The sequence below is a fragment of the Centroberyx affinis genome, unplaced genomic scaffold, assembly GCF_046629955.1.
Source record: "Centroberyx affinis isolate AG114_WGS23_722 - 3 ecotype Tasmania unplaced genomic scaffold, CSIRO-AGI_Caff_v1 ptg001824l_1, whole genome shotgun sequence".
Classification (NCBI taxonomy): Eukaryota; Metazoa; Chordata; class Actinopteri; order Beryciformes; family Berycidae; genus Centroberyx; species Centroberyx affinis.
In genome coordinates, this window is record NW_027280207.1 from 120,001 (window position 1) to 144,402 (window position 24,402).

Sequence of the window (24,402 nt, forward strand, 5' to 3'; positions counted from 1 at the left end):
TTCTGGAAGGCGTCCAGGTCGTCCACGAAGAAGACGTGGCGGTCGCTGGGTTTGCTGGCGATGCTCACCAGCTCGCCGTAGTCGGCGTCCGCGAAGCCGATGGCGAACACGATGTAACCTGCAGAGGGGGAGGGAGAGGGAGAGAGAGAGAGAGAGAGAGAGGGAGAGAGAGAGAGAGAGAGAGAGAGAGAGAGAGAGAGAGAGGGAAATCATAAGGAATAACATGGGAAATGCTACGAAAAGGGAAATATGCTCTGGTTGAACATCAAAACCCTGCTGTCAGGTAGAAACCATGAATCACTGAAAAGTATGACTGTCAAGACTGAATATAAGTGTTTATTTTCTCATGGATAGCTGAAGTCTTTGGGATCTGTTTTTGTTTTTGTTTGTTTGTTTTGTGTTGTATATTGTTGTTTTTATGGCATTTTAAAATGTATGCATGGTTGTATGTAAGTGTATGGCTGTATTTTGTAAATGCGTATGTATAAGTATGAATGTATGGGTGCATGTGTGTATATAGACATGTATAGTTTTACATTTTTATGATGTACAATCATGTATAGATATATTTTTTATTTTTATTAATGTAAATTCTGCTTCTATTCAGTTGTTAACTGTGAGCATGAATACTAATAAACTCAAACTCAAACTCAAACTTGATTCCCATGTTTTGTTTTTTGTTTTTTTTTATTATACAAACAGGTTTCAACATTTTCCAAAGGTCCAAGAGTCATGAAACTCACTCAAGTCACTCAAAGGTTTGAGTTCGACTTTTATTCTATTTCTTCTTAATCACAACAATGGCCAACAGGAAAAACAATGGCCATTTGGTGTAAATTGCTCATTCCTTCCATTTCCAGGAAAATGGCAGGTATCCTATTGCGATATTTGCAAAATGTTGCGATACTTGATATTATCAAATATCAGCCCAAGCCTAACATGTAACACAGGAGCACAGGTCGCATGAAACTCATTAAACACCTGCTGTATCAGTTCAAAGTTATGGCTGTTAATCTGAGGACAAGACTGTTTTTCATAATTCAGCAGTGACAGAGTTTACATCTGCCAGCAGCGCCTGGCTCTCTGTGTTGTTTAAAACCCGACATCCCATAATACCCAGCCTCTCACCTTCCATCTGCATCTCCTTGGAGACCTTGTTGACGTCGTCCTGGGACCGGCCGTCGGTCAGGACCACGAGGACGTTGGGGATCCCCCTCCTCATCCCTCCCTCCGCCGTGAAGATGTTCTCCTTCACGTGCTGGATGGCCCGACCTGACGGGACAGAGCGACCCGTCAATCGACCGGCTGACCAATAGGAACTTGGGGACTCCCCGCCAAGCCCTGCCCTTCACTGTGATGGATGGAGAAGTTTTTCCTTGTATGCTTTGAGGGTCTGAGGCTGGTGGTGTTAGGACAGACACTTACTTTACTTTGATTACGTGTTCGGGAGAAGGCTGTCACGTGTATCCTTGTGTGTGTGAACAATGCCGGTCACAATGCAACCACTTTGCATACATCTAAAGTAAGAAAACTGAAGTATGTTTCCAGCCTCAGGCTTAGGACAGGTAGGCTGTTATGTCTTGCTAATATCTACTTCTGTGTGTCTCGCTCTTCCTGATGTTTGTTCTGTATCATTCTGTTCTGTGGCTGATGGTTGATCAGTTAGATTAGTTGATTAGTTAGGCTCATTCTCTCTGAAGTCCATGTGATAAAGCTTTATAAATAAACAAACTTGAACTTGATACGGTAGATAGATTCATCTTTTTTTTTTAAATATGGACAGCTGAATTACAGGTAACAAAATTTTGCTCAAATAGATGCGCAGACAGGACTGTGGAATTAAACTTTTCAATTCACACATGTAACCTGTTACACCAACAACTCCATATTTATTCCAGCATCTTTGCACTCTGCACCATTGCACTATTGTCCTTTGCTTACAAATTCCAGTGTTGTTTACATATATAGATATATACTTTTTATATATATATGGATATTTGGACATAGTAGTTAAATGTTTAGGTTTACCTCTGTTCATCTTGTTGTCTTGATTTTAGCTGTATATTTATTCTGTGTAAGTACATTGAGAGCAACGAAAAACCAGAGTCAAATTCCTTGTATGTGTACATACTTGGTCAATAAAGCTGATTCTGACATTCTGATTCTGACTTTCACACATGCTGGACTACATGTTGGAACCAGTGTAAAAGCTGGCACAAAATTAGAGCAGCGGGGTGGGACAGCGGTCACCACAGGCTCAACAGTAAATCAAGTAATCGAGTATTTCCAGGACCGATGGGAACCAGAGGAACAGGGTCTTAATTGCTGCTGTTGAGCGGGAGGCGGTGACTGGGGGGGTTTAAGTTCCCGAAACCCGCTGCTGCCCAACAGAAACCAGAACAGAACAGAAACCAGCCTCAGGGTTTTCCAGTTCAGCACCGGGAGAATTAACAGAATCACAAATCAGTTCAGTCCAGCAGGAGAGACGGCTCAGCTGCTCTGCAAACACTGATTAATGACTCTGTCTCTCTGTGGTTCCCTCAAGACACACACACACACACACACACACACGCACGCACACACACACACGCACACACACACACACACACACACTCAAACAATGCTCAAACTCCAACGAAATACAGGCTTTCATGCACTTGCAGATGCGTGAAAACACACAAATACACACACATGTACATAAGCACGTATGCAAGAACACTTCATGCAAGTACAAATGTATGCACAAGTCTACACACATCCCTTCCACAAGACCACACACACACACACACACATGCACAGACACAAAACACACAAACACACAGACTTAATTTTCTGTTTTTCTGGTAGCCTGCTGTTCAAAAAGTAGTGATAATGTTATTAGGCAGCTGTGTGTGTGTGTGTGTGTGTGTGTGAGACTGTTTATTGGTCTCCCACAGTTGTCTTTCCTGGATTTAGAGTTCCTTGTAATTATTTCTTCTGAGGAAACTCTGTGTTTTATCTCCTGCAGTTCTGCTTCAGCAAACTGAGCGTGAACCTTCCTCTAACTGTAGAGAAACACTATTTAATAACATTTAATAACTCAATAACTTAATGATCCATATTCTCCACTGTCCAGAGTTGTATTTTGTGTCTTGAGGTCCATTCAAAGCTGTGTGTGTGGTGTCATGAACCAAAAACACTCTCAATCCATTTCTCCACGTTCATTTTCCAGCATCTCTCTGAGCCTTACCAAGAACAGGCCGTTTCTGACGGCGTGTCTTTAAGGCTCATTAATATTAACGACCCCTCCGTTCCGATTGGCTAACCGTTTCCAGAGTGAAACGTGAGACTCCGCGGCCCGGCAGCTACAGGTAGGGAAAACTCTCCGGTAATAAACAATGACAACCGCTCAACCGCTCTGAAAAAAACACTTTGTTAGTCTATTATTTCTTACAAAAATGATAATGAGCGAACCTTTGTGACGCCACAAAGTTACGGAAGTCCAAACGGCTCGTTTAGAGGCTCGCTGCACTAATATGGATTGTGTGGATTTAGTTGGCGACCGTGTGTTTTGATACTTTCACCATGTTTAGATAGACCATCCAACTCCTTTAGAATCACAGAGGCAAGGGGAGTCCTGCTGTACACCATATGGACCTTTAAAGATTAAATCCAAAAGGGCCACTAGATCCAGTAAGGACAACATATCTGAATTCTTGTGTGTTGTGTGTGTTTTGTGTGTGCGTTGTGTGTTTTGTGTGTGTGTTGTGTGTGTTGTGTGTGTGTTGTGTGTTTTGTGTGTGTGTTGTGTGTGTGTTGTGTGTGTGTTGTGCGGTCCTCGCCTGTCTTGGTGTTCCCTCCCTTGTAGGAGATCCTGTTGATGGCGTCCAGCAGCCTCTCCTTGTCGCTGTAGGAGTTCAGCTTGAACTCGGTGCGAGCGTCGTCACTGAACTGAGCGATCGCCACCTGGGAGAACACAGGAATATTAACATGGAATTTAATGGAATAATATAATAAAATAAATAAATATATATATATAAATACATATATATAAAGTAATATAAAGTAAATATAAATAAATATAATAAATAAAATATAAAGCACATTAAGCACATTAATAAAATATAAAGCAATTTTTTTTTTTTAAAAGTGCGAAAGCTCACCTTTAATCCTGGTCTGATTTTAGCCAAGTTGACTCATTCATTATTGAATTTTTTATTTGTCCTATAAGATTTAGTGTTATTTATTGTCATGTGTTTGTCCTTTATTTTATTTGTCATTTGTTTGTCTTTTTATATCTTTGCTATGCTTATTTTATCAGTACCTTCAGTTTTTTTTTTCCCTTGTTGTTTTTCCTTGTTGTGCAGCACTTTGTAACTTTGGTTTTGAAAAGTGCTCTATAAAAAAAGTTTATTATTATTATTATTGTTATTGTTATTATTATAAGGAAAGTAGCAAGGGAAACAGGAGAGGAAACTGCAGCAGTAAGGAAACACAGAGGCGGAACTTTTAAAGTGGTAATTTTCGAGATTCTCATTTTTTATTTTTTATTTTGTCTCCATCTTTGTCCCTCAGCCTCACTGTGGTGTTTCTGCTCTGCACTTCCCACAGATCACCTGTCAATCAGGTGATCTGTGGGCGGAGCTTGGATTTTTCTGTTGCTGCAGTTTGAGTTTCTCTTTTCTTTGTCTGTTCAGCCATGGTGGCTATCGCTACCCAGTTCTTCTTCTTCTTCTTCCTCTTTTCCCAGGAAAGAGCTACCAGACACCGGCTGTTTAGAACAGACAGTGGAGAAGCTTTATGAAGTGGATCTAGTTTGGATTCTATATCTGGACCTGTACCTGGGTTCCGTCCGGTCCGATCCGGTCCAGCGCTCCGGAGGTGCTGTACAGGAAGCGGATGATCTTCAGGAAGTTTTCATCGCCGATACTCCAGGAACCGTCGACCAGGAACACCAGGTCGGCCCGGGCAGCCTTACAGACTGAGAGAGAGAGAGAGAGAGAGAGAGAGAGAGAAAGAGAGAGAAAGAGAGAGAGGGGGGAGAAGAGAAAAATCACAATTTGAAGAGCTGCTGACTGAAGTCGACTGATATTTTACACTCTCCATCTCTTTCTCTCTTCACATTTCTGTAGTAGACAAGGAAAAGGAGATGGAAGGAGAAGGAGGAGAGAGACAGAGATGGAGAGAAAGAGGGAAGGATGGAGACGAAATGGAAGGAGGGAGATAGAGAAAGAAGGATGAAAGAAGAGATGAAGGAGGAAGAGAGAGATAAATGCATATCTGCTGTAAATTCACATCTGTTTCTTCTCATATTGCATTAATATCAATATTTCCATGATGTTTTACCTATTTAATATATTACAAAATATTTCATATTTTGGGTGTATTTGGTTACATTTTCTGCATTTATTCTTTCTTGAAAGTGTCTGTTGCATATGTATTCTGCCCTCACTAGAGTGTTGAGATGGTGACTAGCTTGGCAGATAGCTAAACAGGTTTCTTCCATAAACATCCAAGAAGCAGCAGGTACGTTTCAGGATGTTTACTTTTAAAAGCACTGTGAAACTGAAATACAAGTGAATACATTACAAGTTACAATGTGTGTAATTTATGTTCATCTACATATATTGAGGCAAAAAAAGTTGGATACAAATACACACAACACAAATAAACATATGTATGTGCTGGTTAGCTGGAGTAGCTGTTATTCAATGAACTAGCTTGTATCCAGGTAGCGATTAGCGCAAATGCTAATTTAACATTGGAAAAGCCATAGCGTGCTAACGCGATTAGCATTGCTAACGTTTTTATAGTTAACAAGAAGCAAGAAGAAACTAGCGATCTTTAAGGTAAGTATTAAAGCTGAGAAACACGTAAAGGTAAGTGTCTAAACAAATGTTAATTATTACTTACAGACATGTTGTTTAGGGATTAGGAGAAAACGAACAGAAAAGAAAAAACAGCAGTTGGCATTGTTACTATGGAAACCAACGACAGGCGATTCCATCAGTTCTCTTAAAGGGGCAGCACAATATGTCCATATAACCTCCACTTGCTATATTCATCTTTATGTTTATTTTTCTGTTAATATTCTATTGTTCTTCTCTGTATCCTGTTACTGCTTGCTGCTGCGATGATCCAATTCCCCCACAGGAACCATTAAAGTTTCATCTTATTTTGACGAGAGAGAGAGAGAGAGGGAAGAGACATCACCTGTTAAAGTTTGTTGAGTCTGTCTCCATTTTGATTCCAATCTAAAGCTCATCGAGTTTCTCTGAATATAAATATTAAATGCACATTCATTTTTGATTGTTTTGAATTGAAGGAGCAAATCCAAAATAGTCTAAACAGTTGGACAAATGCCTTTAAGAATAATACAGTCTGCAACTTTTGATTTTAATATTTTTGTTGTTGCTTTGTTTGTTTATTCTTTCTTGTTAGTTTTCATGAGGCCTTTAACCTGCACAACATGTATGGATTTGTCTTTGCTTTCTTTGCTTCTGTCACTGTTCTATCACAGTTTTTTTTTACCACTTTGCCATCAGTTCTATGTTTTGTCACCGTGAAAATAAACCAAAGTCTGATTCTATTTGCAGAGCGTCCGACTCCAGAGCGGCTCGAAAATAAACTTTGGAGGGAAGTGAAGCGTTGATTGATTTGACTTGAAGAGGCTCGACGTTTAAAGCAGCCGATCACCTCCCTTCTCCTCTCATATAATCACATCCAACAGCCAGCCGGCGCCCGATCGATCGGCTGAAGGATTTAATTTTCTGTTGTTTGCTGTTTGTTTATCCTAAATATCCACTTGGCCCTTAATAAGCCGCATTAGTTCAGAGAGCAAATGACTTATTTTCTCTCACAATAACAAACCGCCCTCCGGTTCGCATTAATCAGCCGTCTCAGGGAAGAAGTGTTAATCTGAGAATCGGTTTAATCTTCTCGTTTAAGACTTTATATAACTCAGCAGTCACGCAAAGAACCTCATAACTCCTCCTAAAATGCCTCGGAGAGACTGAGGCAGAGAGGAATGTGAAAGAGAGAGTGATGAAGAGAGAGAGTGGAGGAGACCGAGGGAGAAAAATAAAGTGAGAGTAGATCAGAGCGGAAAGGTCATGTGGACTAAACCGGCTCGATCCGCATCCAATTCAAGACTGATCTGCAGGTTTAAGACCTTTTTAAAAGTGACCTGGAATTGAATTTAAGAACAATTAAAAAAAAAAAAAAACACAAAATAAAGAAACAGAAAGTCGGCAAATCAACTGGACAGAGCAAATAAAAGAAAAACAACACCAGGAAATTGAATGTTTATCCCTGAATTGTCCTTAATTTAAGAGTTAATAAAGAGTTAAGAGTTATTAAGTGAAAATTAAGGGAAAAGTGCCTGTCTCCCTGAATTTTTTATTAAGTTACAAAGGAAGGAGTCAAGATTAAGGGGGTGTTTAAGGAGGTTTCAATGGAATCTCCCCCATTAATAACTCCCTTAATACATTTTAAGGGGATTTTTGCATGAATTAAGGGGTTAATTCATGTAAATTAATGAAAATGTACGGTTATTTTAAGGAATTACTGGTTCATAAAGATATTGTATTAATCATGTGGGTCAAACTGACTGTGACAGACTGGAAGTGATGTAACGCAACATAAGAAAATAAAACTGTTGGTCAAACTACACAATTCAGGGTATTTATTTTGATTTTAAAAGTTTATATTTCAAAGTTTTAAGACTTTTTCAGACATTTTAAAGACTTGCAGATACTTCATACTTCAGCTCTTACTCTCCAACGTCAGATCTTTTCCTCTCGTCTCTTTGGTCGGTGAACATGAAGCTGCTGTGAGACGTTTACTGACCTCACTGCAGAGGATTTCAGGGTAGTGAAGTCATTCAATTCAGACGTTTACGCTGCCTTCAGGAGCCGACAACATTTAAAGTTACTGCTCATATCGCTCCTGTCGAGTGGAGGGACGAAGAAAAACAACCTTGCTTGTAGTTTGATGACAATGCGTTTATTATATTATCCGATGGGTTTTTGAAATGGTTTCATAAGCCCAAGAGGTCGGGGAATTTTCTCAACCCATAGAGGAAACATGGAAATCCTCAGAATTGGAGTTGCGAGGTTTTCACATGACAACAGCTATATATGGGTTTGAGCCACTGTGACCAAGACTAATTCCTGTATATTTACTGTAGTTGCAGCTGAGGGCAGAAAACTCTCCATGCAGAAGAGAAACTCTTCCACCGCACACTGAAAAGCTTCTGAGCCGTTATCACTTTCCCATCTTAATATCTCTGATGTTGTTTACTCGGACAACAAGTGCACCAACCTGTGTTTGTTTTAATATGTTTACAGCAGCAGATGGGCGGCGCTGCCAGCTGATACCAAATCAAACTTTATTGATCCCCGGAGCAGAGACTGGGCCAGAGCAGCAGAAAAGGGAACGATGAAAAATAGAACATATGCCCAAAAATAGAATATAAAATAACTTCAAACTGTAATAAAAATAATAATAATAACAATAAAGCAATAAAATGGAGTTGTGTGTTGTATAAATGTATGCTGCCAACAATTTCAACATGTTAAGTAAACAGTATGAGCAGGAAACATGGGGAAAGAGTATGGATTAGTTTAGGTTTGTGGATTAACTGGTAACACTTTACAATAAGGGTCACTAAGTTAAGGGTTAGTTAATACTTAATAAGCACTAACTAACCCTTAATTAACCGTTAACTAATGTGTAATTTACTAATGGTGTTCATGTTAACTAAGGTATTAATTTATACATTATTTAATAGTTTCTAAAGATGACTATTAAATAATGTATAAATTAATACCTTTGTTAACATGAACACCATTAGTAAATGATTACCAGACACATTAGTTAACTGTTAACTTAGTGACCCTTATTGTAAAGTGTTACCGATTAACTTTACAATTAAATATTTTCATATTCCAGATAGTTCAATTATTTCCTGTATAGAAAGTTAACTCTGCAGTGGACGTTAGCTGCCGTTAACCGCTAACTGTGGACCCAGCTCACGTTGTGTTAATATTACACCACAGCAAAGAGATTGAATTATTACTTAAATTTGAAGTTGCACGAAGCTCATGCAACTCACAACTATTGTAACTATTGTTCTGTTTAATCTCTGTTTTTCAAATGTGGATATCGAATGGTTACATATTCTATGAATATAGGTGAACACTTAGAACCGATGTTATCTATGTAACTTCTTTCATCTCTTTTTCATCTTTTCATCTCTTTCATTCGTTTTCTTTCATTTGTTCTTGTACCTAGTTACAAAGGTAACCGAGTTTACCTGTGTAACTAAAAAAGTGACACATCTTACCTACTCTTATGGTACAAAATTTTAAAAATGTGTTTTTAAAAGATAGAAGGGAACTTCAGTGGCAAGTTGACAAAATAATAAACTGTTACAGACTGGATCCTGCACTTCAGGTGCTGATTGATTTATTCTTTTTACAAAAAGGATAAGCAGTGTTTTGTAAATGAACTCTACGCTTGCTGATTCTGTGATGAGAGAAATGTGAGGAATGTCAATTACAGGTTTGCAGGAATAAACTGGTGCAGCAGATTCAACACAGAGGAGATTATAATTATCTCGTTTACAAGATTTATCTCTGAAATTATGTGTTGTGTGTGTGTGTGTTGAAACTCTAAAATGTGTCTCTCTTTCTCTCTTTTACCACATGTTTGTGTTTGTGTACATGTGTGAGTGTCTTGGAGCTCTTAGAAGTGTGTGTGTGTGTGTGTGTGTGAACATGGGTTAAACCACATCATTGTGTGGGAAGAGGAGAGCAGTAAAGATTATTTACTGTACATGTACCAGAAGACAGTGGGCTGTCAGTGTGGAGGAGGCGAGCCCACACTGCCCCCCCCACACACACACACACACTGCAGGATCAAACTTTAATTAACTCTAACTGCAATATGTCACACTATACTTCACGTACAATTGAACATGTGAGAACTTGGACAGGGAGCTAAACTTAGTCTCTGTCAGTGAGATCACTATAGTTACATCTGGAGGAGTTAAAAAGAAAAAAAAAATAATTATGGAGGAACACTCATTGTTGAACCACAAAATGCCTTATCTGTGTTTTTTTTCCTATTCTAGTCATCATAGAGATCACAAATTAATTATTGCATTATCACAATATATCAAACTTTGCTTTCTCATGATCCTGACTAATTATCTTTTCTTGAGATCGCGACTTTAGGTTAATTGTCCCGTTAGAACTTTAAAGTGGCTTGGGCTTAACATTTTGACTCACCTGCCAAGGGCCAGTAGACTACAAAAAATAATAATTAATATACATTCTCATATAAATACATCACCCCTTTTCAATGTTATTGTGTGTATAGAAATAGTCAAGCTTAATTGTCTAAATTGACTTTTAAAACATTTTTATGGACTTGGATTAACGTAATATTTTATGATTTGTATACTTTTAATTGTTTATTTACTTTATTTGCGTTTTTTAGCTAATTTTATTTAAAGTTTTTTTTTTACTTTTTAATTTTTTTAACCTTTTTTACGAATTATTATTATTATTATTGTTAGTAGTAGAATTATTAAATACTATTAATTAATATTATTTGTAAATTATAATAATAACAAATGGGGTCAATTTTAGCCCAATATGAGATTCTTCCAAGTATCCACAGCAGCATAAAAACACATAATGAGCTGATTAAGGTAACTTCAGTGAATCCAGCCAGTCAGTCAGCCAGTCAGTCAGTCAGTCAGCCAGTCAGTCAGTCAGTCAGCCAGTCAGTCAGTCAGCCAGTCAGTCAGCCAGTCAGTCAGCCAGTCAGTCAGTCAGCCAGTCAGTCAGTCAGTCAGCCAGTCAGTCAGTCAGTCAGTCAGTCAGTCACTCAGTCAGCCAGTCACTCAGTCAGTCAGTCAGCCAGCCACTCAGTCAGTCAGTCACTCAGTCAGTCAGTCAGTCAGTCAGTCAGTCAGTCAGTCAGTCAGTCAGTCAGCCAGTCAGTCAGTCAGTCAGCCAGTCACTCAGTCAGTCAGTCAGTCAGTCAGCCAGTCACTCAGTCAGTCAGTCAGTCAGTCAGCCAGTCACTCAGTCAGTCAGTCAGTCAGCCAGTCACTCAGTCAGTCAGTCAGTCAGTCAGCCAGTCACTCAGTCAGTCAGTCAGTCAGTCAGTCAGTCAGCCAGTCAGTCAGCACATCAGACTGAAAATAAACAGTGATGACATGAAGCAGCTGAGTCTCACTGTACCTTCCTTGGCGGGCGGGATGGTGGGCAGAGGGGTGGTGGTGGGGGGTTTGGTCGGCGCCGGGGTGGGGACGGGTACTGTGAGGAGGGAAGGAACACACACACACACACACACACACACACACACACACACACACACACACACACAAGCCTACAATTAGACCATAATCATCATAAAACAAGCTATCGCCTAAATACATTCCAAAAACTACAAAAAGCCTCAAAACACACATAACGACCATATGTATGAAACCCCCCCGCTGCCCCCCCAACATACAGAATGTGTAAAATAACTATACTCAGAGTCTCTTCCCCGCGGCTCTGTGATTACCGCTCCCTGCTTCATCGCTGCAGCAGCCGCAGTTTAAATCAAACTCTGATTGTCTCCGCTTTCAACTCCTAACCTGTTTCCCCGTGTGGATAAAAAACACAGGACCCCCCCCCCCCTCCTCCTCCTCCTCCCCCCTTCTCCTCCTCCACACTTCATTCATTCACTCTGCTGTTTAGGCTGTAAATCAGCGACCTGCGGCGGTGAATCACTGGTGACGGCAGGCAGGAGCAGCGGCTAGTCATTTGGAGAAAAGGCTCCGGCTTTCATTTGCATCAAAACAAACCTATAAATCACTGTGGAGGCTCTCTGCAGACCGGCTGCACACACACACACACACACACACACACACACACACACACACACACACACACACACACACACACACACACACACACACACACACACACACACACACACACACACACACACACACACACACACCTGCTGCAGGGGAGCACAGCCTCTTTCTTTCTTTCTCTTGCTTGTTTGTTTATCTCTTTGTCTCTGTCTCTATTTCCCCAACTGGCCTTCTCTTCCTCAGCATCTCTTTCTCTCCCAAAACCAATTCTTTCTATTTCTTTCTTTCTTTCTTTCTTTCTTTCTTTCTTTCTTTCTTTCTTTCTTTAACTTTCTCTCCTTCTGCCTTCTCCATCCCTCATTCTCTCTCCCTTATCAAACCAATTCTTTCTATTTCTTTCTTTCTTCCTTCCTTTCTTTCTTTCTTTCTTTTGTTCTTTCTTTCTTTCTTTCTTTCTTTCTCTTGTTTGTTTATCTCTTTGTCTCTGTCCCTATTTCTCCACCTGGCTTTCTCTTCCTCAGCATCTCTTTCTCTCCCAAAACCAATTCTTTCTCTTCCTTTCTTTCTTTCACTTTCTCACCTTCTGCCTTCTCCATCCCTCGTTCTCTCTTCTGTCTCAACTCTTTCTCTCCATCTCTTTCTCCATCCTTCCTCCCTGTCCTTTCTTTATTTCACTTTCTCTCCTGCCTTCTCCATCCCTCGTTCTCTCTTCTGTCTCAACTCTTTCTCTCCATCTTTCTCCATCCTTCCTCCCTGTCCTTTCTTTATTTCACTTTCTCTTCTGCCTTGTCCATCCCTCGGTCTCTCTCTCTTATCAATTCTTTCTCTCCATCTCTTTCTCCATCCTTCCTCCCTCTCTCTCTGTTTCTCCCTCATGCACTCTCTTTCTTTCTCTTGTTTGTTTGTTTATCTCTTTGTCTCTGTCTCTATTTCTCCACCTGGCTTTCTCTTCTTCAGCATCTCTTTCTCTCCCAAAACTAATTATTTCTCTTCCTTTTCTTTCTTTCTTCCTTCCTTTCACTTTCTCCCCTTCTGCCTTCTCCATCCCTTGTTCTCTTCTGTCTCAATTCTTTCTCTCCATCTCTTTCTCCATCCTTCCTCCCTATCTCTGTTTCTCCCTCATGCACTCTCTTTCTTTCTCTTGCTTGTTTGTTTATTTTCTTTGTTTGTTTTCTTTCTTTCTTTCTTTCTTTCTTTCTTTCACTTTCTTTCTTTCTTTCTTTTTTCTTTCTTTCTTTCACTTTCTCTCCTTCTGCCTTCTCCATCCCTTGTTCTCTCTCTTCTGTCTCAATTCTTTCTCTCCATCTCTCTCCATCCTTCCTCTCTCTCTCTCTGTTTCTCCCTCATGCACTCTCTTTCTTTCTCTTTCTCTCCCCCCCTCTCTCCCTCCTCCTCCGTTCACACTGCAGGTCTTCACGCTCTATTCTGAATTTGCTGCTCATATCTGAATTTTTTGGATGACTCTCCATATTTATTCTAGGATGTAACTCGTACCTGACACCAATATGACACTATATACTGACAGTGATGTTGAGTAACACTAACACATCTGTTTCTCTTTCAGTTCCAGTTTTGACTGAACTGAGGCATCAAGTCGTCTGTCTTTCTTTCCATCGTTGTGTCTCATTGCCCTCCATGCTTGTTGTCTCAGGTGAATGATGTCAGAGTTCCTTATTGTCACGGCAACGCTGGCAAATTCCGATTTGAGCGTTCAAATACAAGTCGCAAGCAGGTCTCATGCCTCTGGATCTGGTTTTATATCACATATCCATGCGGCCCAGATGGGAACTGAAACAATGCGACTCCATGCAGGAGGATCCGTCTCTCCTCGCTCCCAGGAGCATGAAAGCTGTTCCATGTTTAAAGTGATGTCATCATCCAGCCAGCCGGCCGCTAGTGGGCCGCTTTAATATGCAGTGACAGCTGGTGACAATTTGTTTGTGTGCGTGTGTGTGTGTGTGTGTGTGTGTGAGAGTGTGTGTGTTTTCCAGCATTTCTGCAATATTGTGATCATAATGCATGTATAGGTCCATGTAAATGTGAGTTTGTGTGTCACATCACATGGAGGAGGAAATTACTGTGTCAGTGGTGTGTGTGTGTGCCTGTGTGTGTGTGTGCCTATATGTGTGTGTGTATGTGTGTGTGTATGTGTGTGTGGGTATGACTTAAGTCACTTTCAGGGACACACACCAGACTTAAGACCAGTTGATTGGGGACGGCTTGTGCAATTGGGGACAAAAGCCGTGTCCCCAATTGGTAAAAAGCTGATTTTTGGGTCAGTGGTTAAGGTTAGGGTTAGGGTAAGTCTCCAGGAAATGAATGTAAGTCTATGTAAATATCCCAAAAGTGACATAAGTAAGACTGTGTGTGTGTGTGTGTGTTAGCATACATGTGTTTAAGCCTCACATGAGAAACAACTGTGACTGTGTGTGTGTGTGTGTGTGTGTGTGCAAAACACCTGGCTGCATATTTGTTTGCATCTCGTTGCTGTCGGGTGAAAACCTCGTATCTCCAAAGTGTCAACTATTCAGAGAGTAAGAAAACCAGCCCCGTTTTCAGCTTGACCTCCACGACTATTAGAGTTTATTTAATTGGTTTTGAAACGGTTTCATAAACTCAAGAGAATTTGCTCATCCCATAGAGAAAGAATGTAATCACTCAACTGAAGCTAAAACGTGAAAAATAACTAAATTGGAGTTATGTTTTCACCCGACAGCAACGACACGCATTCCTGTATTTCTGTGGATGTGTGCAGGTGTTTTGTGTGTGTCCATGTGTGTGTGTGTGTGTGTGTGTGTGTGTGTGTCTCACGTGTCTTCTCGATGGCAGTCACAGCGGGGCCCTCGGTCCCATCCTGCAGCTGAGCGTACACACTGATCTTGTACTGTGTGTTGGCCTTCAGGTTGTTGAAGCAGTGTCTGCTGGCTCCGCCGCTCAGCTTGGTCTCCTGCTTCTGTCCGTCTGCAGGGAAAAAACACCAGAATCCATCATGTCAGGATGGAAGCTGGGAGAGAAAACCCTCTTCATGGAGACAAATCTGTCCTGAAAGTCACACAGTACAGCCAAGTTAGTATATTTTCAAAAAGTAATCACAAGATCCTCGTTTTTTTATTCAGTCTCCATCTTTGCCCCTCAGCTTGAGCCTTACCAAGAACAGGCTGTTTCTGACGCCGTGTCTTTAAGGCTCATTAATATTAACGACCCCTCCGTTCCGATTGGCTAACCGTTTCGAGAGTGAAACGTGAGACGCCGCGGCCCGGCAGCTACAGGTAGGGAAAACTCTCCGGTAATAAACAATGACAACCGCTCAACCGCTGTGAAAAAAAAACTTTGTTAGTCTATTATTTCTTACAAAAATGATAATGAGCGAACCTTTGTGACGCCACAAAGTTACAGAAGTCCAAACGGCTCGTTTAGAGGCTCGCTTTCCTAATATGGATTGTGTGGATTTAGTTGGCGACCGTGCGTTTTGATACTTTCACCATGTTTAGATAGACCATCCATTATATATCCATCCATCCATTATATACAATCATCTACTGCAGTCAAGAAGGCAAATAATTTAAAATGGCAATCTAGAGTCTGTGCATCCAACCAAGCAGCCAAAACCTCAGGTGAATTTTGAAGCCAGTAAGGAAGTGTCTGAAAGCTGCAGTTCCTCTAACGTCCGCTAAGGTCCGGCTCCAAAAAGACTCCAAATCCCGCCCAACTCCATTCATGTCTATGGGACCACAGCTCAACTTCTCACTCAAAATATAAAGTCAATACATTTTTTCGACAAGAGATTATGGTCTCAGTAGCTAATTTAACTTCTTCTGATATGTGTCCGTATGGCGATTTTCAAAAGAATTGCGTCATTAACGGGATATAACGGTTATAAAACAGGGTTGTTTTCCGAGTGATTGACAGGTCGCTTGTCCAGTTATTGACAGGTCACCGATCACGGCGGCGCTGCGGCTCTGTGGGAAACCCCCGGCTTCGCTCTGGCTGCTCCGGCTCCAAAAAATGTCAACATGGCGGTGCTCGTGAACCCCAACTTCTGACTTCAAAACGGCCCTTCAGAAACCTGTGGGTGACGTCACACTCACTACTCCATCTGTTTCTACAGTCTATGATCCAATCGCATGGTGTAGATAATTGTGATGAATCGAGAATCGCTTTTAAATCTAATTGTGAACCTGAGAATTGAATTCCCAAAGACTCTCTCCGCTAACAGAGAGACAGACTGATGGAGGAAGGCTGTTGGTTAAATTCCTCAGGATATCCCAGCTGTTCCAGATGGTGCCTGGTGTTAAACCTCACTGCTGCTTCACAGCCTTTGGGCAAGGCAGCGAACCACCAGCTGCCTCTCACCTAACTTCCTCAACTTTTTCCTGTTTGTCATCTTTTTCTTCGTCTTTCTCTCTTGGACTGAGATGTTTCCCTGAGTCCCTCTGCAGTGTTTTCTGTCTCTCCAGCACAGTTTGTCTTCCCCCCTACCCCCCTCCTGTGCCTTTATAAACAGCACAAATAAACCAAATTAAAATTAAACTTCTTACAGTTTACAGTCAGGAACACCTAATGGACCAAATCCAATTACTGAAATAATCAACATGTGTTTGTTGGTTGTGTCGGCCCCTCACCGGCGGCCGGGCGTCTGCTGGCAACAAGTCAAATAAATCTCCAAAAAAAACCTGTTGAAAGAGAAACTTATTATCCGCGACAAAACACACACACACACATCTACAACTTCATTACACGGGGCAGGCGGCACATTTTAATGAGTCGGTGTTGTGCCAAGTCATTTACAAAAGGTTCAGCCTCGCGATAAAACTGCCAACACAAAACAGCATCCAGATACTACTCATTTGAATACCGCACAGGTGTGTGTTGCAGACCTGTGACTGCACGGATCCGGGTATGTTTATTTGTAAATGCCGAATGTGTCTGTTGAGAAGCGAAAGTCCTGCAAGACCTGCAGAAAGGCCACAGCTGAACATTCACTCTGCCTATACTGAGCTCTGAGTCTCTGAATACATTTAAGTCCTGTGCATTAAAAAAAAAAACCTTTGACTCAAACTGCTACACTGCAAAATCTGTCAATACCAGCAGAGGAAAGAGTACTAGATTATCCTCCTCGAGTAGAAGTACTGTTACCTTTCTGATGTTTTACTGAAGTAGAAGTAGAAGTACTGGTGTAAAAATCTCCTTCAGTAAAAGTAAAAAGTGTCTCATTTAAAGTGTCCTCAGAGCAAAAGTTCCTGAGTTCCTCTTTAGAACAGAGAACATTGTCAGCTGTGATCTTTTCCATGTGGTTCTTAAAGGAGAGAGGACCGAGCAGGGGCGGACTTAGTGATTTGGGGGCCCCTAGGCAGAGGCAAGCGTGGGGCCCCCTGAATCCCAACCCTCTCCCTTTTTAATCCATCCTTTGGGGCTGAGAAAACTATGCATGCAAGGGCACTTTTTGTTGTTTTTTTGCCCCAATTTGTGTAGCTTGCTTTTTTTGTTTTGGGTGTTACTTCTCTCTCAGCTACTGATGCAGTGGCAAGAAAAATTTGCTTTTGTACCGAAATAGTAACAAAATAGTAGACAAGTAGCAAAATCGCTCTAGAAGTGGAATAACCCACTATAGCCTGACTGATTAGGGTGGGTGACCATGATTGAAGATTGAAATAATTGACTGTAACAAAAAGTACATTTATTTTATATTATATATTATATTATTTTATATTATAAGTTAGTTCTATTCTTGTCTTTTTCTGGGGGCCCTCTGGCTGCCGGGGCCCAAGGCAGCCGCCTACCTTTGCCTAATGGTAAGACCGCCCCTGGGACAGAGTTCAGACTGGATTCTTTTAACTGGAAACATTAGAAACAAGAAAATAAAGTGCAGAAACAAAGTAAAGTCAGATTCCTCTTCTCACTGTGAATGGATCCACAGTTTGTCAGTTTACGTTGATCCAGTTTCTGTTGCTGCTGGAGAGACACACAATCTGTTCTGTGATGGATGGATTTAAAATGGACAAAACTGCAGAAACTTACTTAAGTAAAAGTAAAATGGCTGACTTTAAAAAATACTCAATAAAAGGTGCTCAATTACAGTAACGTGAGTAAATTTAATTAGTTACTTCCACCCTTGCTCAATACTAACAAGTCGTCTTATGAGCTTATTTTGCTGAAAATACAGTTTTAACAGTGAAATAGTCCAGTGTTTCCAATGCAGATTCCAATGAGGGAATTTTCTTCCATCGGGTGACGGTATCCCAGCATGCATTTGACAGACGCCGACATGCAGGAGGAGGCCAAGTTCAACGTCGACCCAAGTGCAAATACATTTTTCACCAAATTATATTATAGTGTGGTAAAAAAAAAATCAAGTTATAACAGATTTGGAAACTGTTTTGAACTGAGATTACAAAGATATTTAGGTCCTGATTTCACCAAACGATGCAGGCAGCAGCTGTGGACGACTCAAGATGTTTTCTCAACTTTCATTTCCCGATATTTACACCGGATTTCAACATCTAAACGTTTGCTGTGATCTTTACAGCAGCACAAACACATGAAAGTGAAATGATCTCACTCCACTGGAAGATTCTTTCTTTCTACATAAGATTTTAAGACTCAATTTTTTTTGCAGCGTAGAGAAGGGGGGGGATTATTCAAATACCTGGCAACCCCAGCCACAACGTGTGTGTTATTTTCTGAAAGCTGAATCTCATTATCCTGCAGAGATTTCTCAAACCTCCAGTTTAATTCAACAATAACCCTCTGTCCCATAGGGGATTTATGAAAATATGATTTACTGTCTTTTCATCGATCTTTCTCTTTCTCTCTCTCCCCCCTCTCCTCTCTTACCCCCCCCTCCATCCCCATAAAAAAGCGGATAACTTCATACCATTTCACCTCTCTCTCCCTCTCAGCCGCTGAGGTATTTTCCCTGGTAATTATTTACCGACTGCGCAAACATAAATCCTCATTTATCTCCGTTGTCTGCTGCGAGGCCCGCAGCCTCGGCGCTGCCTGCAGAAACACGGGGGAGTTGCAATAACACGCAAGTTTTTACGTGGCGGTAATGACGGCGAGGCTGCTGCCCGAGGCCTAAAGGTGATGAATAACGGCCATTACTTCCCTATTTGGGGGATGACGGCTGTATTAAAAGTAAATCTTGCCTTTGAGGTGTGGCAGCTGAGTTCTGGATGTGTGGAATTGAATCGCGCCCCGCACCATCTGCCGTTTGGCGTTGTTTAGGGCCGGTGGAGTGTGTTATCGGTTTCAAATGAATGGGAAAATATACAATTATTCCTGCTGGCGCCGAGCCTGGTCGCTGCGCCGAGTCAGAATTGAGGAAAATGACTTTAAATCGCGAGGGAGTTCGCCCGGGTGACATTGGTGCAGAGACGTTTTTTCGACAGCTAACGCAGGAGCACGGAGCATCAGAGCTGCAGAGAGACCGCCGCGGTCGAGTCCGAGTCGAGTCCACCATCGCCAACCTTGAGACCTCAAAAATAGGGAGGATTTCGAAACCAAAGGTGGGGGTCTGGGAGCCGTCCCCCAGAAAAATTCGAGTTTCAGAGACTTTCCTGTATTCTCTTGACTTTTAACAAATGAAAATAACAAAATAATAAGTACACTGCAACAACATTTTTATGAATCTCAGGACAGAATACAGAATAATTTGCCCCTCTGGCGTGAAGGGGATGTTCTGTTTGGCCATCTTAGTCTCAGCATATATTACTGCATCAGGTCTCCCTTTACCAAGCAGGCCTGAAGCTTTGCTGGCTCTGGTGCCCTGTCATGGCCTTCTTATGTTTCTCAGCCTCTCGATGGTGATTCACGTCGGTGCGACCCCCATCGACGCCGCAGATTTTACAAAACGCACGCCCCTTTCCTTTAAAACTTTCTGTAAGAAACGGGAATTCTTCCTTCCAGGACGTCTGAAATTTACACAAGTATTTCTTTCTCTTTGAACTCTCCATTTCTCTCTCTGTCAAGAAGACAGTCACTGAGGAGGACGAGGCGAGCCGCTCTCTTCGCCATGGAAACGATACATTTGGTGTAGCTGTGTTGTTGTCCAGGTAGGAAACAGTAGAATTTTAGTCGTAGGGCTTATACACGCTGTACAGTGCCAGAAACAGGTTGTGATAAAGAAAAGGGAAAAAAAGGTGTGAAAATTTGTCATAAATCAGGAGAAATACGGGAGAATTGTGACCGGAGAGGAAACCGGGAGAGGGCGATGAAAATCGGGAGTCTCCCGGGAAAAAAATCGGGAGGGTTGGCAAGTATGGTCGAGTCCAAGACCAGGTTCGGTCGAGTTCGAGTCAAGACCGGGGTCCAAAGAGGGTCGAGGCCGAATGAAGACCGAGACCAGAGCAAATCGAGTCCTGCTCAAGACCGAAATAGGAAATAAACAGTGTACATGACTTTCTAAATGTAAAAATAAGGAGTTTCTAAGGATGTGGATCTATCTGCAGGGGCTCCTTTGACATCCGACCTATCAGTGCGTTGAAGTTCGAGGACGAGACCAGGTTCGAGTCAAGGCCGGGTCCAAAGAGGGTCGAGACCGATTCCCAGATTTTAGAATTTTTCAAGGAATTTAGAGCCTCTGGTGACCATATTCTACACAGCGCAATCATGAATTAGTTTGATCTACACATTTCCCCAGAGGGGTCAGAGGTCACGGGCAGATGTAGATTCTTCAGTATGGCTGTTTCCTAATGTTTCTAATGTTTCTAATGTTTCTAATGTTTCTAATGTTTCTAATGTTTCTAATGTTTCATAATGTTTCTAATGTTTCATAATGTTTCTAATGTTTCATAATGTTTCTAATGTTTCTAATGTTTCTAATGTTTCTAATGTTTCATAATGTTTCAAATGTTTCTAATGTTTCTAATGTTTCTAATGTTTCATAATGTTTCTAATGTTTCATAATGTTTCTAATGTTTCTAATGTTTCTAATGTTTCTAATGTTTCATAATGTTTCAAATGTTTCTAATGTTTCTAATGTTTCTAATGTTTCATAATGTTTCTAATGTTTCATAATGTTTCTAATGTTTCTAATGTTTCTAATGTTTCTAATGTTTCTAATGTTTCATAATGTTTCTAATGTTTCTAATGTTTCTAATGTTTCATAATGTTTCTAATGTTTCTAATGTTTCATAATGTTTCTAATGTTTCATAATGTTTCATAATGTTTCTAATGTTTCTAATGTTTCATAATGTTTCTAATGTTTCATAATGTTTCTAATGTTTCTAATGTTTCATAATGTTTCTAATGTTTCATAATGTTTCTAATGTTTCTAATGTTTCATAATGTTTCTAATGTTTCATAATGTTTCTAATGTTTCTAATGTTTCATAATGTTTCTAATGTTTCATAATGTTTCTAATGTTTCATAATGTTTCTAATGTTTCTAATGTTTCTAATGTTTCTAATGTTTCTAATGTTTCATAATGTTTCAAATGTTTCTAATGTTTCTAATGTTTCTAATGTTTCTAATGTTTCATAATGTTTCTAATGTTTCATAATGTTTCTAATGTTTCTAATGTTTCTAATGTTTCTAATGTTTCTAATGTTTCATAATGTTTCTAATGTTTCTAATGTTTCTAATGTTTCATAATGTTTCTAATGTTTCTAATGTTTCATAATGTTTCTAATGTTTCATAATGTTTCATAATGTTTCTAATGTTTCTAATGTTTCATAATGTTTCTAATGTTTCATAATGTTTCTAATGTTTCTAATGTTTCATAATGTTTCTAATGTTTCATAATGTTTCTAATGTTTCTAATGTTTCATAATGTTTCTAATGTTTCTAATGTTTCATAATGTTTCATAATGTTTCTAATGTTTCATAATGTTTCTAATGTTTCATAATGTTTCTAATGTTTCATAATGTTTCTAATGTTTCTAATGTTTCAAAAGCTGAAGTGATATTCAGAAACGTTGCGGACCGCCCCTTTAAGAAACCTGCCATTCACGTCCCGTTCTGACTCACTTTTTGACAAAAGCCGTCACTTCACTTCATTCCCACACTCCCACACACACACACACACACACACACACACACACACACACACACACACACACACACACACACTGACGGTCGGCTGGATGATAATTACTTTAAGGTTTATAAAAAGAGACAGATTCCCGCCCTCCTCCCAGCACACACAGCTGCATTGTTTTTGCTTTTATTGTTTTAATGAAGCTTTTCCTCTCCCAGCCTCCACAGCAGAGAACAGGCTCCAGGCTGCTTCACCCAAACTTCACCCAGACGAGAGGAAACTAAATTCTGCAGTTCCTCCTCCTCTCTCGTGCTGAAGCTTCCCTCTCTGAACAGACGCAACAATTACAACACGCCGCCGTAACGAGTATATCTCCTCCCGACACTCTCAGCAGCCGCAACGCCGACCTTTTCCTTTTCCTTTTTTTTTTTTTTACGTGCGCAGCAAATGTAAATGTCAGATCCGTGAGCCTCCCGGTCCACAGTGCGGCCCGGTGTCTGACTCCGCCACGGGAAACAACAACGTCTTTTGTCGTCTCGGGGCCCGCTCAGGGATTCGGAAGCGCGCCGCATACCGAGACTCCCACTGATGAGAGCGTGCGAGCGTGAAGCCGCCTCCCACGGGCGCAAACACGCGGCGTGGGAAGACCGATGCCGGGGCGGGACGGGGGAATCTGATGCTGGGATTCTGGGAGTCTCGCACTGTAGCTTGAAGATTGATAAAAACGTGCTGCCGTGTGCACACACATATGCAGGCACAGATGTAGCCTGCACGCATGCAAGCAAGCAAGCAAGTGCACACACACTCAATATGCACACACACACACACACACACACACACACACACACACACACAGAAGTAGGTGATAGCGATGCGTGGTCACGTCTAATAAGCTTGTCAGCTCTCTGCCTAAAATCCCATATGTAATCCAGACAGCCTCTTACCAAGCCTCTGGCAGGGTGTGTGTGTGTGTGTGTGTGTGTGTGTGTGTGTGTGAACATGTGTCAATACAGTATGTGTGTGTGTATTCATCTGTTTCTTGCAGTTAAACCTGCCAGCCTTGTTCAGAGGATTGGTAAAATAGACAGAAAATTCAACAAAAAAAAACAACAACTCTCTTCCCGCGAGACTTCGAACGTGACTTGCTCTGTTTACACAGGCAGTGAGCAAAGTTAGCCAGAAAGTTTTTTTGCACTGTGGACTTCACTAAATGAAGAAGAATGAGATTTTGTTTTCAGAAATTATGAATCTACAGGCCAGAGAATGAAGACTAATACTGACTCGGGATTACTAAAAGGTTTCTATCTTCATACTTTGAATAATCCTAGTTGCCTATGATTACTTACCATGCTGTATGCTAAAGCGTTACCATGCCAACAGGACAGAGCTATCTACTGGAGACAAACAGATGAGTTTGGTGCCAATCCTCTCATCAGATAGTCAGTTTAGCCCAAAATGCAACTTTTATGACTTTAAAATAACAAGAAATAGCTAAGATATACATCATCAGCCTCTGTCTGTGACCCTGTGCCTAAATTATGTTAAATGATGATAAATTATTGAATTACATAGTGCATTTAGTCAATTTTTTCTGATGTAAAATGGATTTCCTGTTAAGTTACAGTAAATGAGCCTGGGTTCATGTCATTCGGTCACAACTCGATAAATCTTTCAATTCAATAAATAAAGTTTTTCAGGATAATGTAACAAATTTGTCTTTAACCCCTCGCACCCTGAGTTGCCCCGTAAATTTCCCCTTAAGTAGCTTCAAAGTTTTAAAAAACATTTCTGCCAAACTGTACGACAACTTCTCCTCCATATTGTGTATCTGCTGCTCCAACGCTTCACTGAAGCTGCAGCTGCTGATACTGAGAGAAATATTCAAACCCAAGATGACATTATTTTATAGCTGCACCATTACAACAAATGGAAAATATTAGTGATGCACAAATATATCGGTTGAATATCGATAAACCGATAAGATTAAATCCACCACATGGCAGTGGCACTCATTAACATATATTGTATCACTTATCTACAATTACAATAAAAGATGTTCCTTAAATCTATATGTTAATTTGCTTTCTATTTATTTAGTTCAATTTCAAAAAGGGCATTTTTTGGTTACGTGAAAGTTGTTACAATAAAAGCTGATCCTTAAATCTATATTCATTGCAAAGTGTAATGAAGGGCAGAATATAGATTATTTTGGCAGGGCACAAACGGATCAATACGAAACAAAATATCAGCAGGCTATCGGTATCGGCCCAAAATTTCCATATTGGTGCATCCCTAGAAAAAATCTAGATGTCTTGTGCTTCATTTTCTCCACATTTCCCTGTAATTCAGCCTGACATGTTTGGTATCCTTGGAAACCTTGGGATCTGGACTAGAATTTAAAATAAAGTTCTGTGGGTTTGAACAAAGCTCGGCCGTGGAACATGAGTTTGTAATGATGGAGCCACATGAGGGATCGGCAGGGTGGAAGAGTTAAACAAGTTTCTTGTTTCACACTTGAATTACTTGTTTTGTGATTTTTCTAATAAGAACTCATATCGAGG

General features: G+C 40.6%; 1 protein-coding gene across 1 annotated transcript in view; it reads right to left on the bottom strand.

Moving 5' to 3' along the window:
- The window catches only part of LOC139652552 (collagen alpha-1(XIV) chain-like), a 130,201-nt gene extending 113,957 nt beyond the window's left edge, over positions 1–16,244 (bottom strand). The window contains exons 1-7 of the mRNA XM_071529658.1: positions 16,214–16,244; positions 14,672–14,821; positions 11,235–11,309; positions 4,821–4,960; positions 3,822–3,945; positions 1,129–1,272; positions 1–118 (exon numbers count right to left, since the gene is read on the bottom strand). The exon at positions 1–118 is cut by the window's left edge and continues 47 nt beyond it. Of these exons, the coding sequence (XP_071385759.1) occupies positions 1–118; positions 1,129–1,272; positions 3,822–3,945; positions 4,821–4,960; positions 11,235–11,309; positions 14,672–14,821; positions 16,214–16,244 (782 nt within the window). The remainder of the gene's footprint in view (positions 119–1,128; positions 1,273–3,821; positions 3,946–4,820; positions 4,961–11,234; positions 11,310–14,671; positions 14,822–16,213) is intronic.
- Positions 16,245–24,402: the final 8,158 nt, after the last annotated feature.